We start from the raw sequence: 13,195 nt of genomic DNA on the forward strand, positions 1-13,195 counted from the left end.
ATCCCCCCTAGAATTGGAAAAATCCATTCCCTCACCCCTCTCTTTCTCCACCTTTCAGAAACTGTGTGCTGAAACAAGCCATTCTCAGATTTTCCCCTCATGATGTCATGTGGGGAGTTAGCACTGCCCCCAGGTTCAGTTGGCCCTCATCACTTTGAAGAAAGTTCCGCCCATCCATTAAGCCACGTCAATTTCCTTAGAGAGGCGGAGTCAGAGGCGGAGTCAAACAGCCCAATAACATTTAAAGCCACAGACACAGAAGCAGCTTGTTCTGATCCGGGCTGAAACAGAGGGGTTTTTTTTTTAGACATGCAAAAATCCAATACTGGAGTTTTTTTCAGCAACAAACTTCACAGTCATGTGTTGGGGACCTCTGAGACCAATATAAACTTGTCGTAAAGGGGTAAGATATGTGACCTTTAAATCCAGTCTTTTTTGATGTATCAAACAATTAGGACAAAACAACTCAGAAAATAGTCCACCTATACACGGATCAGTGGTGTAGTACTATCATGGTGGAATCTAAGTTAGAGAAAAAGTTAAATGACATGTATTTTCACTTTTAGGTTTGGCCAATGTCCCATTAGTTAACACTGAGGAGGATGGATTTGTGAGTTACACTGCTGGCAGTCAGCAGGGAGAATACTAACCAGCAATTTCTGCAGCAGGGTTCTGTTAGAGCCATGGTTTTGCTCCAACTGACAGTACGCACCCTTGCCCATTGGATCTGTTTGTGAATCAAAGCTCAGAGCAATTGGATCACAACATCTTAGGTTCAAAAAACAAAATGAAGAAAACAACATTCATGTTTCTTTCCCTGAATGGAGCTGACTCATGTGCATTTGATTCCTGCTTTGATGGGATGTTGATAGAGATGGGAAAAAATGTTGTCTCTTTCTGGTGTTTTATTTTGAAATTGACCAAATGCTCTGTGGGTTCCTGCGTGTGTCTTTCTGTGCAGATAGGCACATGCTTACAGCGGCTCCGCTGAAAACTCAGCACATATCTTGAGTGTAGCAGAGCAGGGGGTGCTGTGGAAATCCACAGATTAACTAGAAAGGGAGTGAGTCCACAGCACAGCCAGAACGCTGCACAGAGGGGCTTTGTGGAAATTGGGGGTAATTATCACGGCTGCTGTCTCAGATGGAAGTTACTCCATCCATCTCACTTCACTGTCTATGATCTGGAAGTGATAGTTGACCTGTTGGAAAGTGTTCAGTTGTAGAAAGAATAACCACATTGTAGTCAAACAAGTTTGATAGCAGAAGAGGAAACACTCAGCGGTAGCTGAAAGTGAAATTCTATTAATATGTATCGGGGCACCATTAGACGTGCGTCTCATAAATGTTTGGTGAATTAGAAGCAGGAGGATTAGCTCAGGCCATGGAGAGGGATGTCTCTTTGCAATAAAAAATGTAAAATGAGAGAAGGAAGAAAACTTAGAGAGAAGAGGGTGGAAGATGCTGCTGAGGACGAGGATCTCTCAGCACCGTAAAGAGATGGAGGAAGCTAAGTTGTTCCTCCTGACGATATGTGTGTTGCAGTGTGTGTTACTAGCCGTACTCATTAGTGTGGGAGTAATTGATAGGGTTGTAGAGAGCACTGAGCAGAGTGATTAAGGGGAGAGAGGCCACTGGCTTATTTCTCAAAAGGGCCCTGAAAGAGAAATGCTGAATGAATCAGACAAACAACCAAGGTGGCCTTAAACTAACCTCCAGCTCACTGTGAAGACAGTTTGATGAGTTTCTGTCTCTTTTCTCTCCGTGTATGTCTGTGTACTGTACATGTCCTTGGGTATGTGTGATTATCTTGTGCTTAGTGTCTATTTTTCAGGACGACCAGGAGCAGAAGAAATGGATTCAAGAGAAGTCTTCCATCCTTCCCACTCTTCTTCTTCCTCTCTGCAGCACCGAGGATGTTTCCTTCTTCTCCTGTCTCTCATTCTCTTTCAACATGCATCACACACTCTCCAAGCATCACACACTTCATTTCCTTCCAATTTAGGTGAAACATATTCACTTGTCCATTTGTAACGTTAAGCCAAGAATGTTCTTGGACTGTAAGTTCAGATCCACACTGTGAAAATAAACCAGTTTGTCAGTTGATGACTTTATATGTGTGAGCTCTGATGTCCAAATGCCCACCTTTCCCCCTGAGCCCCTGTTTTTATTGAGAATGAAAGCTCTGGATGCTCTCTGCTCACTCTCCCTCCGCTAACCTTGGAGCTAATGATTGCACTCACAGTAGGTGACAGTGGGAGGTGTGTTGCCCGCCCCCCCACTGCCCCAGCTTCATAGGACACAAGGCTTTCATAGCTGTTGCCATGTTTACCCCTCCAGGCTGCAAATGGCCACTGTTCCCCAGGTCTTCATGGAGGTTGTTGGTCCAGTTTGATCTTGGCATCGGATGATAAATGATCAGTGTTGCAGCTGATACCGAAGCAGCCGCTGCTGTCCCGCTGCCAAGATGCGAGGCCATACCCCCACACGGATCAGGCTACCACAGCTAACGCTTCTTGTTTCCTTTTAATTCTGCTCGCCCTTTGTCTCTTAACATCCCCCGCTGTATCACTGTCTCTCCCTCTGTCTCTCTCTTTCTATTTTTCTCTCTCTCTCTTTGTCTTTTCTTTACGGGAAACCCAGCAAGATGTCGTGACAGTATCCCAGGGCTCTCTGAAGATGTCAGACCGCTCATGACACATACACCACAATCACACCCGCTGCAGGGATCCGCCAGCCATGTGCCTTTTGACAGTTTTTTCCTCCCTAGAGACATGGCGTTCAGCTCGCACACCGCTTACGCCTCAGCGAACGCTGAGAATAAAGCATGAACAAGAGCCGTAATGTAAAAGGCGGAGCTGAGATCTTTGTCAGCTTCTCTGTGAGTCTCCAGTTGCTCCAGACTTCCCAGGTACCAAACAGCGTCCCAGATGTGGAGGGAGCCACACCTCGCCTGCTTGTGTCAGCTGATGCCGTGTTGTGACTCAACACACCAACCTATTGATTCATGTGTGATGAGCCGGCGGTAGATGTTTCTCTCATTTCTTTTTTGTCTCCCCCGTCTTATTTTCCTCCCCTCCCCCCGACTGTTTCTCTGGGTCTCTCTCAGTGTTTCTAAGGCGTTCCACTCTGTCAAGCCCTCCCTTTCCCCCTGTTGTTTGTTCTCCTTGTCTTTGATGAGCCAGCCTCGGCCAGGCAAGCCGGCAGCTCCCCATTGATTGGACGGTCGATGGGTTGAGTGTTTTTTGCTGGCTTCTATAGCGAGCATCCTGACTCTGTAAATTGAGCAAAGCCAAAAGCACCGCTTTCTTTGGATCAAGGGACCGCTCTTATGTCAACACAGACCGTGCTCAGAGAGAGAGATGGAGTGAGGGATTCAGCTAGGCCTCTGAGGACAACTAGCCACAGATAGAGACATCCTCGTCTCCACCTTTCCATTTACCATCAACACCATCTCTTTCTCCACCTTTCCTACTTTTGTTTACTTCCACAGCTGAAGAAGAGCAGATCTGTTTTGTTTTCTCTCTCCAGCAGGTTCCTGAAGCTGAAATTTGGGCATTAAAGGAAGGTGGGAGGGAATGAGGGAGGGATGTGGCAATAAGAGAGGTGGAGGTGGGGTCGAGAGTGCGTTGTTGGGGCTGGATTGTGTTGTTTGGGGATTATTGATAAAACTGAAATGAAATGGAAATGGATTTAAACCCAGGTCAGGCCATTTTCCCCTCTTCATTTTTCCATTTAAGCCATCCTCTCTCTGAGTAGCCAACCATAACACAGACAGATAACTTGCTTTAAAAAAAGAGAGAGAGAGAGAGAAAGGACAGCGTTTTATTTAATCTAAATTTTCTCTTTTTTCCTGCACCTGTTTTTCTTTCGTTCTCTTTACTTTCCCTCTCTTTCTCTTCCTTGCTGTCTTCCTCTATTATCTTTCTTCTCCTTCTTTTTCCGATGCTTGAATAGAAGTGGATCAAAAAGGTAAAGACCACAAATGAACATAACAACCACAGCTCGCCCCTTCCTCCCTTCTCCTCCTCCCTTGTCTCCCTCCCTCCCCCCATAACCTCCCTCCTAACCCAGCACCTTGTGTAGTGCTCATGTTTGATGTTGATATCCCTCCCTTTTCTTTCTCGATCTCTAATCACCTCCTCTGCCCTTCTCTTTCTATCTCTTTTTGAACTAAAACCAAAACTCTAAAATCCTTCTAGATTTCCTCCTTGATTCTGATGACACCAGCCTGACCTGCACGCACGCACACTCTCACTCGCACTGACACACAAAAGGGCATCATGGGAGGTCAATCGAGAATCTATGAGAGATAAACGAGAGTTTAACTTCATTGCTTTCCTCTCCAATATGGCGCATCTTAGCCTAAACTCACCAAATTCATATGTCATGCAAATCTCTTTCCTAGTTTCCATCCCATCTTCTTCACATTGTTGCCTCATGCACACACGCCCATTCATGGTTCTCATCGCATTTATTGGTCTTAGAAAAATCTCTTTTTACATGACACCATTCTGTATCTCTTCTCTTTCTTTCTAGTTTCTCAGGACCATATCAGAGTCTGTTGTTGCTCTAATCTTGAAGAGAAACATTGTGTTAAGATAACTAGCCAAAGTGGTTCTCAGTATCATTTTTGCAGATCCCATTTCCAGGTGCTTCAGTGTCCTTTCTCTCATTCTTTCACTCTTCCTTTTTCAATTAATCACACTTTCATTTACCTCTTTTTCTAACTTATCTCCCTTTATTTCTGCCTTTTTCATCCCCTCTCCTGTCCTCTTCTCCTCTTCTCGCCTTCCTCCAATTGGTTTATCTCTCAGATCACATCTGGCCATCACAAGCAGCTGCAGGCTCTTCGGAGCACACTCCTCTTCCTCCTCTCTTCCTCCTTTTCCTTCCTATTCTACAGTTCGTCACTGCCACTTCTCTGATTTCTTTATTGCACTGTGAACTTGTGCCCCCTCCATACCCATCCTCGTCAGTCAGTCTTGGTTCCTTATGTGTTCAATGAGGCTTTCGAGGGGGAGGAGAGGGGGAGGCGTTGGGCTGGGAGGTGTATACCTTGTAGGGAGTACTACGGCTTCTCGTAATGGCCTCTCTGATACTGCACGGCCTCACTACAAGCACTCTTAAAGAGCTCCAATCAGCATGGCCAGGCACCTCAATCACCGGCTTGTTTAAGAGGAGAGGTAGACCTGACCCGTACCCAAGGTCACTGTAGGACTAGTGGCCATCAGAGCCGGCTTACTCCCTCTCTCAGTTCCCCCCCCCTCCCTCTTAACCCCCCCCCCCCCCCCCCCACTCACATCTGTCTAAGCCTTGGCCATTTTCCCTGTCTGAATCCATATGTTGGAGGAATTAACTCCTACAGAGGTTACCACTAAAGGGATATTGCAGTATTATTAAAGTTGAGTCATATGAGATACATAGCAGGAGAAGTACTCGCGGGTTTTACCAGCCATGAAGCTAGGCTGTACAGTGTAGGGCTGCCAGTCTTTATCTAATCAAATTTCATTTCTTATTATATGCAGATTTTGAATTCTATTTGAATATTTATGCACAAATATTATCTTCATTAATATGTATGTACTTACGAAACATTCAGTTTCCACCACCTTAATCATCTTGAAGTTACACATTTGTCCACTAGAGGGCAATATGTTACATTACAGATTGCGATGAAGAAATAATGAGCAAAAAATAATTCATTTTGATTTTTAAGTTCAAACACAGCCAGCTGCATCATTAAGAGGGCTTTCACAGTATTTTAGCACTGCTGGTTAATAATAAAAATGCTCCAAAGGGTTAGAAATTAAATGCCAAACAAAGATAAATTAATTTGTGCCTCTTACAGCGATAATAACATGAAATAGATTAGAAAACAGAAAACATTCCAAACAGTTTTGGTAGTATTTTTGTCTTATAGGTTGTTCGCCGAAAACACAAAGCAGTCCATGTTTCCTGGATTAAGAGCATAGCGGTTTTTTAACTACAATCCCAGCCAAGGAGAAAACTCTCCGTCATGATGAAGAAGCCTGGGAGGCACAGGTAACAGTGTGCCAACTGGGATAAAAGGGGATACTTGAAGAGGGGCATAACTCCTGGGTACCAGGAGGATGCGTCCCCTAGCATGATGTACAAGAGTGAAACCGTGCTTCCGACAACAATAACCCACTATTGTGGGCAGCGCGGTTTCACACTCGTACATCACTCTCAGGGAAGCATCCCCCCCCAGGTCTGTCCCAGTCGCTGTGCCTCCTCCCTCCTTAAATAGTGACTTTAGCTTTTTGAATATCAGTTAGTTTTTTAATATTCTAATTATATTCGATGCCCGAAATTGTTCCAGCAACACTTATACAATGTAACAGATGAGTACAGTTTCTCCCTGGATTTTAGCAAGTTTTTTGGTAAAAATGGGCCACAAGCAATGTTGGCTCAAACCTATGCACTATCAAAAAATTGTGAAGCATTTTATTTTATATCCAGAAGGCCTCTGTGTTTTTGTCACTATTTTGCAATGCAAGAGCATGTGAGCGGTACCCATAGCCTGCATTAAAAACTGTGACAAAAAAAATACAGAGGCTTTTGGGGTAAAAAATAAAAGGCTTTAAAGGTTTTCAATACTGTGAATATTTGAGCCAACATTGTTTTGTGGCCCATTTTTTACTGAAAACTTGCTAAATGCCTCTGAGAAACTGTACCCATCTGTTACCCTGTATAGCCTTGCTTCCTACAATCAGCAAGTGTTTCTTAAAGGAGCAATGCTCACTAAAATCACTGGAGGCTAATGCCATTTCTACTGCTACATACCTTATATGTCTCAACTTAAGAAATACTGAAAAATCCCTTCAACTGGTTTATGGACTTCTTTGTGTGTCACCATATCCATGACTTTTCATTAACATGGATCATTGTTTTTCCCACCACAAGCAGCCACTGTAACTCTCTCTGCTTGTGGTGGAGTTTAGAAACATCCCCTACTCCTTGCTCTCCTCCTCCTTATGCTGGTTATTTTTATTTACGACTCTTCCTCCCACTAACACTGCACCCTGCCCTTGCCACCTTTCTCCATCCCTCCACTGCTGCTAAACACCTCCCCTCTCTGTTTATGGCTGAATTAACATTCCAGACTTGTATCTTGCCCGTGTCTGTCAATTAAATCCTCAACGATTGATCAGCTGATTGACAGACGTGGACTTGGAGGACGTGCGCCTCTCACTGATGATGTCACATGCAGGAGATCCTGTTCAATGAATGTCAACACTCTGTCAACCTGCCTACTGATAGGCTTTTTTAAGACTATGTTAGTGTCAGCTGCCTCTCCTTCTTCCCATCACTCCCTCTGTCCCTTTCCTCACCCTTTTTCACTGACAGTCTAGCAGAGTACTCTACCACATCATCACACTGTTTCCTTTACTATAGCTGACAGCACCAAACAAGTGTCCGCCATTTTTCTCTCACCTCCAGTCTGTTTGCTTCTAAAGGGGAAAAAAAGGCATGAAAATGAAGCTAGATTCTGTGAACCATCCTGCTATTTCCATGCAGGGCGGGGGTGAAAGGGGGAAGCAAACAAGGACAGAACCATTGCTCACAGAAACTGCTCTTGTGATTTGGAAAAGTGAGAGAGAATGAGTGAGAAACCACTGCATCGTTTGACAGGAAAACACAAAGAAGGGCTGCAAAAGAACGAGAGAGAGAGAGGGAGGGAGAGCCGTCGCTATAGAGACGATGAGTCAGGCAGCATCACCTCATTAGGAATGACCCACCACACACAAGCACAGTCATGTGACTGAGCCAGTGCAGACACCCTATTCAGAGGCACAGTGAGATAGTGTGGGGACTGACTGTACATGCAGAAGTCATGCATTGTTAGAGCCACAAAACAGAGAGGTGAGCGAGTGAGGCAGATGGTCATGAATATAAATCAGTGCTTCTGCTTTTAGGACCTTTATGGGGAGACAGCACCTCAGGGAGGCCGAGCAGGAGTGAGGAGTGAGGAGCATGCTGGGTGGTGGCAAGCGAGGCTACTGTTAGCACAGAGTTGCTATTAGCACACTGCTACTTTATCAGTCAGCATAGAGTACGCTCCTCTGCTGTCTATTGTATCTGCAGCCATGTCCTGAGTAACTTTCCTGTCACTCAGTGTCAACTATGCTGATAAGACTCTGCTTTCAGTGGCGCTATCTGGAGCCATTGCAAGCTTTTGGTCTCAGTGAAGGGTATTCTCTGGGGTGAATGTTTGGGTTGATAAAGGTGCCAGATTGACACCTGCCTCTTCCACTGTCTGCTAAGTGTGTCCTGGCGTGCATTGTCTGAGTGTTTGTGTGTGTGTGTGTGTGTGCATATGTCTGTTTGTACCGTATTGTGTTCTTACTCCCATGATTTGTCCCCCCTTGTATTCTAAAAGGAAGCGGAAACACAATGGGAGCCCCTCCCTCCTCCTCCTTCCTTAATGCTCTCACCTTCTCTCTGTCACTTAATGTCACTCCACAGCAGATTAACTTACTCCTAATTCTCATTTCACAGGAAATAACCTATTTACGCTCTCTTACTCCACTCCTCTCTCTCCTCTTGTTTGCACACACAGAACACGCTCCCATCCTTACTCCTGCTTTATTCTTTCTCTCTCTCTGCCTCTCTGAGCTGCACACATGCATGCCCTCATACACAGACATACATGTAAATGTATATTTGCTTAGAAAAATACACAGTGAATATAATGCACATGAACATACCTACAGGAGACTGCTGCACACTCATGAGCATACACTAACCCTTTAAGTCCATTAACCATCCAGCATGGATGCAGGGTACCATGCCATACTCCATTCTGCCCCCTGCTGCCGGCATGCTGCACCTGCCAGTAACAGGTGTGAGATTCAATTAGAGCAGCAGGCTCTCAGCAGTGAGTCATGTGGGCAGGCCATGACTGTGGACTAGGCAAAGACCTGGACAAGCAGAGCCCTCACACCCCTTAAGCTACAAGAAAAAAAAAACAAACAGACAAACAAACACAAAAAAAAGACAAAGACTCCACTTTAGAAACAGCTGCCAACCATTGGCAGGGGGTGTTTAGATCATCAAAGTCATGCATTTACCATCACCATGATGCTGTCACATCAAACATTAAAACACCATGGACTGCAGATGACAACCACAATGAAAAGTCTAAATTTAGCCTCAAGCTGTCAGCGCTCACTTTTAATTGCGTTACCAGTCGATCACAAATTGCTGCTAGACACTAATGGGAGATATTTACTGTCATTTTCTGGAAAGTTGTGGCGCTTTTATCATTTTATACGGTAGTCGCATATTGACAAGTAACAGCTGACCTGTGCCTGGGAAAGGGATTATGGAGATAAATAGTCAATTATTACTGCCGTATTTCCCTGTGTGTGTGGCGGTAATTGGCAAGCTAGAGTATGATAGCTACAGCGGGGGATTTAATCCCTGATAAGGTAAGTTTCATTAGCCATCTGGCTAGTTTGTGGGCTAAAATAGGGTTGTGTCTGTGTTGCCTGCTGACTTCCCTTAGATGATAATGACAACAAGATTTCCATCCACACCCAAGCAGAAATTAATCTATTAATCTAACTATCACACATAATCCCAGATGCCTCTTACTCCAGCTAACCTGCTGTAGCCAGACTAGGATAATGCCTAATCTCAAGACTTAGGCCTAATGCTTAATGCCTAATGCCTAATACCTCATTCATACTGTGGTCATAATAGCCTCTTGTGCTGTAGACTGTGCTACAAGGCTTTGGCTGCTCCGGCTTCCCACTGCTACAATCACTCTTCACAGTTAGGGAGAGAGGAAGAAAGAGAGCGAGAGACGGTAAACAGTAAGGCAGCTGGAGAGGCTTGGGAGTGCAGGTCAGAGTTAATGAAGCCCCCCAGGCAGGGTTTGCAGGGTGTGAAGCATGGCCACTGTTTCTGTTTGGCGTGAATGTGTGAGTGTTTGTCCGTGTCCTTATGGCCTGTGTGTACAGCCTGGAGGCCTGTTGATGAGCCCCTTTGACACCAGGTCCACCCAAAAACCATTTCATTAGAATAAACCTAGGATCCCCGCTCGGTTCACACTCTTACAAGGAGAGGAGGGAAAAGAGAAAAACGTGGAGGATGAAAGCAGCGGATGACAGACTGTTGGTGTGTGCGGTACTGTCATATTATTGCGATGATAAGCCCAATAGAACAGACTGCAACCCATTTAGGACAGGCCTGGAAGGTTAGATGAAATAATGAAAAGATTCACACGGTGTCTTGGAGGTGGGGACGATGCACTGAGAGTACATTGTATTGCTGACAACAACAGCTATTTTGGAGCCATGATTTATTATAGTGCACTTCTTCAGTGACTTACTTGCATTTTATAGTCAGTCATGGTTTGGTATTTTAGTTTGTCATCCTTTATGCTTCTGAAGCTTCCCAATTAGTTAAGAATTTTTATAAATGAACTATTAAAAGATTTCATAAGCAGCAGTGGTTGACAGAGTAGACACCTTAAGTTAAAGTACCGGGGTACTTGTTTTTAAAAATGCTACTCAAAGCTACTCAAATTAATGTCTAAAAGACCTCAAAATATTAACAGTACTATGCACACTAAATCACTGATGCAAAATAATGAAGGAAATGCTTAAAGAGCAAACATTAAAAAAGGCAACATGTTTCAACCATGCAGTGTGTATAAAAGCCCTAATGAAGAGCTCCATGGTTAATCTTGCTTGCAGCTCTTAATGTGCCTAACCTCAGCCCCCTTTTCTTTTCTCTTTTAGTCTTTTTTACAAGAGCACCAACACTCTATCACATATCTTCTACTTTAGCCGCATCAAGCAGCCTGTCATCACCCCCCTTAATCTTGAAAATATTGTTGTGGCCAAGAATATATGGAGGGAGATTTCTTCTGCATTATGTCTATCCAGAAGATATTATTTACATGTTTACACTCACATGCTACAGATTTCCAGATTTGAAGCTACAAAATAATAAATGATAGTAAAAATTGGAAAGATGACTAGGGGCATTGTCAGCCAGGCTTTTGATTTTTTTTTTTTTTATTAACAGGGCCAAGGATTCTTGAACTCTGCAGTTAAACAGCATATTCTTATTCCTAAAGCTGCTTGAGCTCCCTTGTGTCACGTTTTTGCAACACACAGTGTAACTGAGCAGTATGCAAAAGAAAAGACCTTTGCGACAACTTCGCTTCATACTCATATCTTTTTATTATGGAGTAGCCTACATAGTAGTAGTAGTAGCAGGAAACAGAACGAAATCTGGAGTGCTGCAGACAGTAGCTCTCAGATGTCCTTTATTGCAGACCAGCTCTATGAGACTCAATATCTTTCAGGATGGAAGTAAATGCTAAAACTTTCAAAATAAATTTGGATTTAACTTTTGATTAGATTAGGGTAAGGGTGCCAAATAGGTAGATATTTGGATTCCTGCAAAACCTAATGGCAATGAATTTCATAAAGCCGAGTAAACAGTCTGCTAACAGGAAAAAGCTTGTCCTCGAAGAAAGCATTCTAACATAGCACATGTAGCTCCATTAGCTGTGTAGGCTACATAGATAACCGAGCTTAATAGCAAGATTATCTGCATAGTTTACATGGCTACATAAGCTTTACCTTCTTTTGCTAAAATACTATTTGCTACAGCTAACTTTGCTACCTTGGCTTATGTAGTAATGTTAACCAGTAGCAGGTGTAGCTATATTAGCCACCTAGATAACGGAACTACAAAGCCAATGTTATCTGTGTAACTATGTTAACTGAAACTGCTTTGTTTTTATGTCTAGGTCTTTGTCGTCTGTGCTGCTGCCTGTCTTGGCCAGGACACTCTTGTAAATGAGATTCTTAATCTCATTGGCTACATTAGCTTTAGCTACATTTGCTAATACTTTCATTGCTAACGCTAACTAAGCCACAGTGGCTTATGTTGTAATGTTAACCAGAAGCAGGTGTAGCTGTTAGCTACAAAGCCAACATTAGCTACATAGCTGTGTCATCTACATAGCTATGTTGGCTTTAGCTACATTTGCTAAAGCTCTATTTGCCTACTTAGCTACAGTCCTACGTAGTAATGTTAACTAAGCAGCTAGCATCACTTTGTTAGCTTTAGCTAAAGCTAACGAAGCTAAAGCTAAACTGCTTATCTACTTCTAAAACAGGTCTACATAATTTAACCTGATTTATTTGACTTAATTCTCTGTATTATATATAAAATGTTGCTTTGTCTGTAATGTTTGCCATGTTGTTTGTTAATTTATTTTACTGCCAGATTGTTTTTTTGAATAGTTACATAAGATAAACACTTACATGTTTATCCATTCTGTCAGGGACAGCATCTCACAGTAATCATCTGCGAGAGGGGGTGTATTAGATATATGGTTTGCAGCCACACTGTCTTGGATATTTGAAATAATACAAATTATTCTTAATTTCAAAAAGCTCAAACACAAAACTAACCTTAACCCTGCCATGGGTGCTCAGGTGGAGAATCACCTTCTGCCTCTGACATAGCCATTATTGGCGGCACTAAATGTTCTACCTGTGTTGAGTGTCTTTGCTACATTTCACAATGGAGATGTAGACGTACAGCAACACCCCTAAGGTAAACTCCCAATGCATGAAAAGCACAGAAACTTAATACATACATATCCCACTCAAGTACATTTACTTTGTTCAATTGGCATAACAGCTCTGAGGGTAAATCCTCAAAGAAACCCAAGCAAAAGTCACTTAAATTTTTATTTAGAGTGGTCCTGATTTAAATAATCCCTTTACTGTGAGTTTGTTTAGTGCATAACATTAATATGTTTTACCAGATATATAACCATGGATGAAATTGTTCCATAGAGACGGTACAGATTTAGTTTGTCCTTTACTGTATTATAATACCTATCAGACTCTCTTTATTTCCGCAACAGATGAGATGGATGATCGCGTGCATATTAATACCGACTCTTTGTGGTCATCCTTTATGTGACTGTAATAAAGAGGCTTGCATGTTTGTGTTCCTCTGTCCTTTATTCTACCTTGAGGCAGAGTGTTCTTGGCTTTGTTTATGGGTCACCTACATGCAGAGCCGCTGCATTGCTTTTTGCAAGCTGTTTATTCCTCTATTTACAGTGGTATTGTACTTTTGTGGCCGTGTCCTACTTTTAGTGGTTGTTTTTTTCCACTCTATAGCTTTCTGCT

At 43.1% G+C, this 13,195-nt stretch overlaps 1 protein-coding gene across 2 annotated transcripts in view; it reads left to right on the top strand.

Annotated features, from left to right (window-relative positions):
* adgrl1a (adhesion G protein-coupled receptor L1a) overlaps positions 1–13,195 on the top strand; it is a 145,194-nt gene that overhangs the window by 96,929 nt on the left and 35,070 nt on the right. For both annotated transcript variants that reach the window (XM_041778195.1, XM_041778194.1), the window contains exon 5: positions 3,957–3,971. In XM_041778195.1, the coding sequence (XP_041634129.1) occupies positions 3,957–3,971 (15 nt within the window). The remainder of the gene's footprint in view (positions 1–3,956; positions 3,972–13,195) is intronic.

This window comes from Cheilinus undulatus, linkage group 21 (assembly GCF_018320785.1).
Source record: "Cheilinus undulatus linkage group 21, ASM1832078v1, whole genome shotgun sequence".
In the NCBI taxonomy this organism is placed as follows: domain Eukaryota; kingdom Metazoa; phylum Chordata; class Actinopteri; order Labriformes; family Labridae; genus Cheilinus; species Cheilinus undulatus.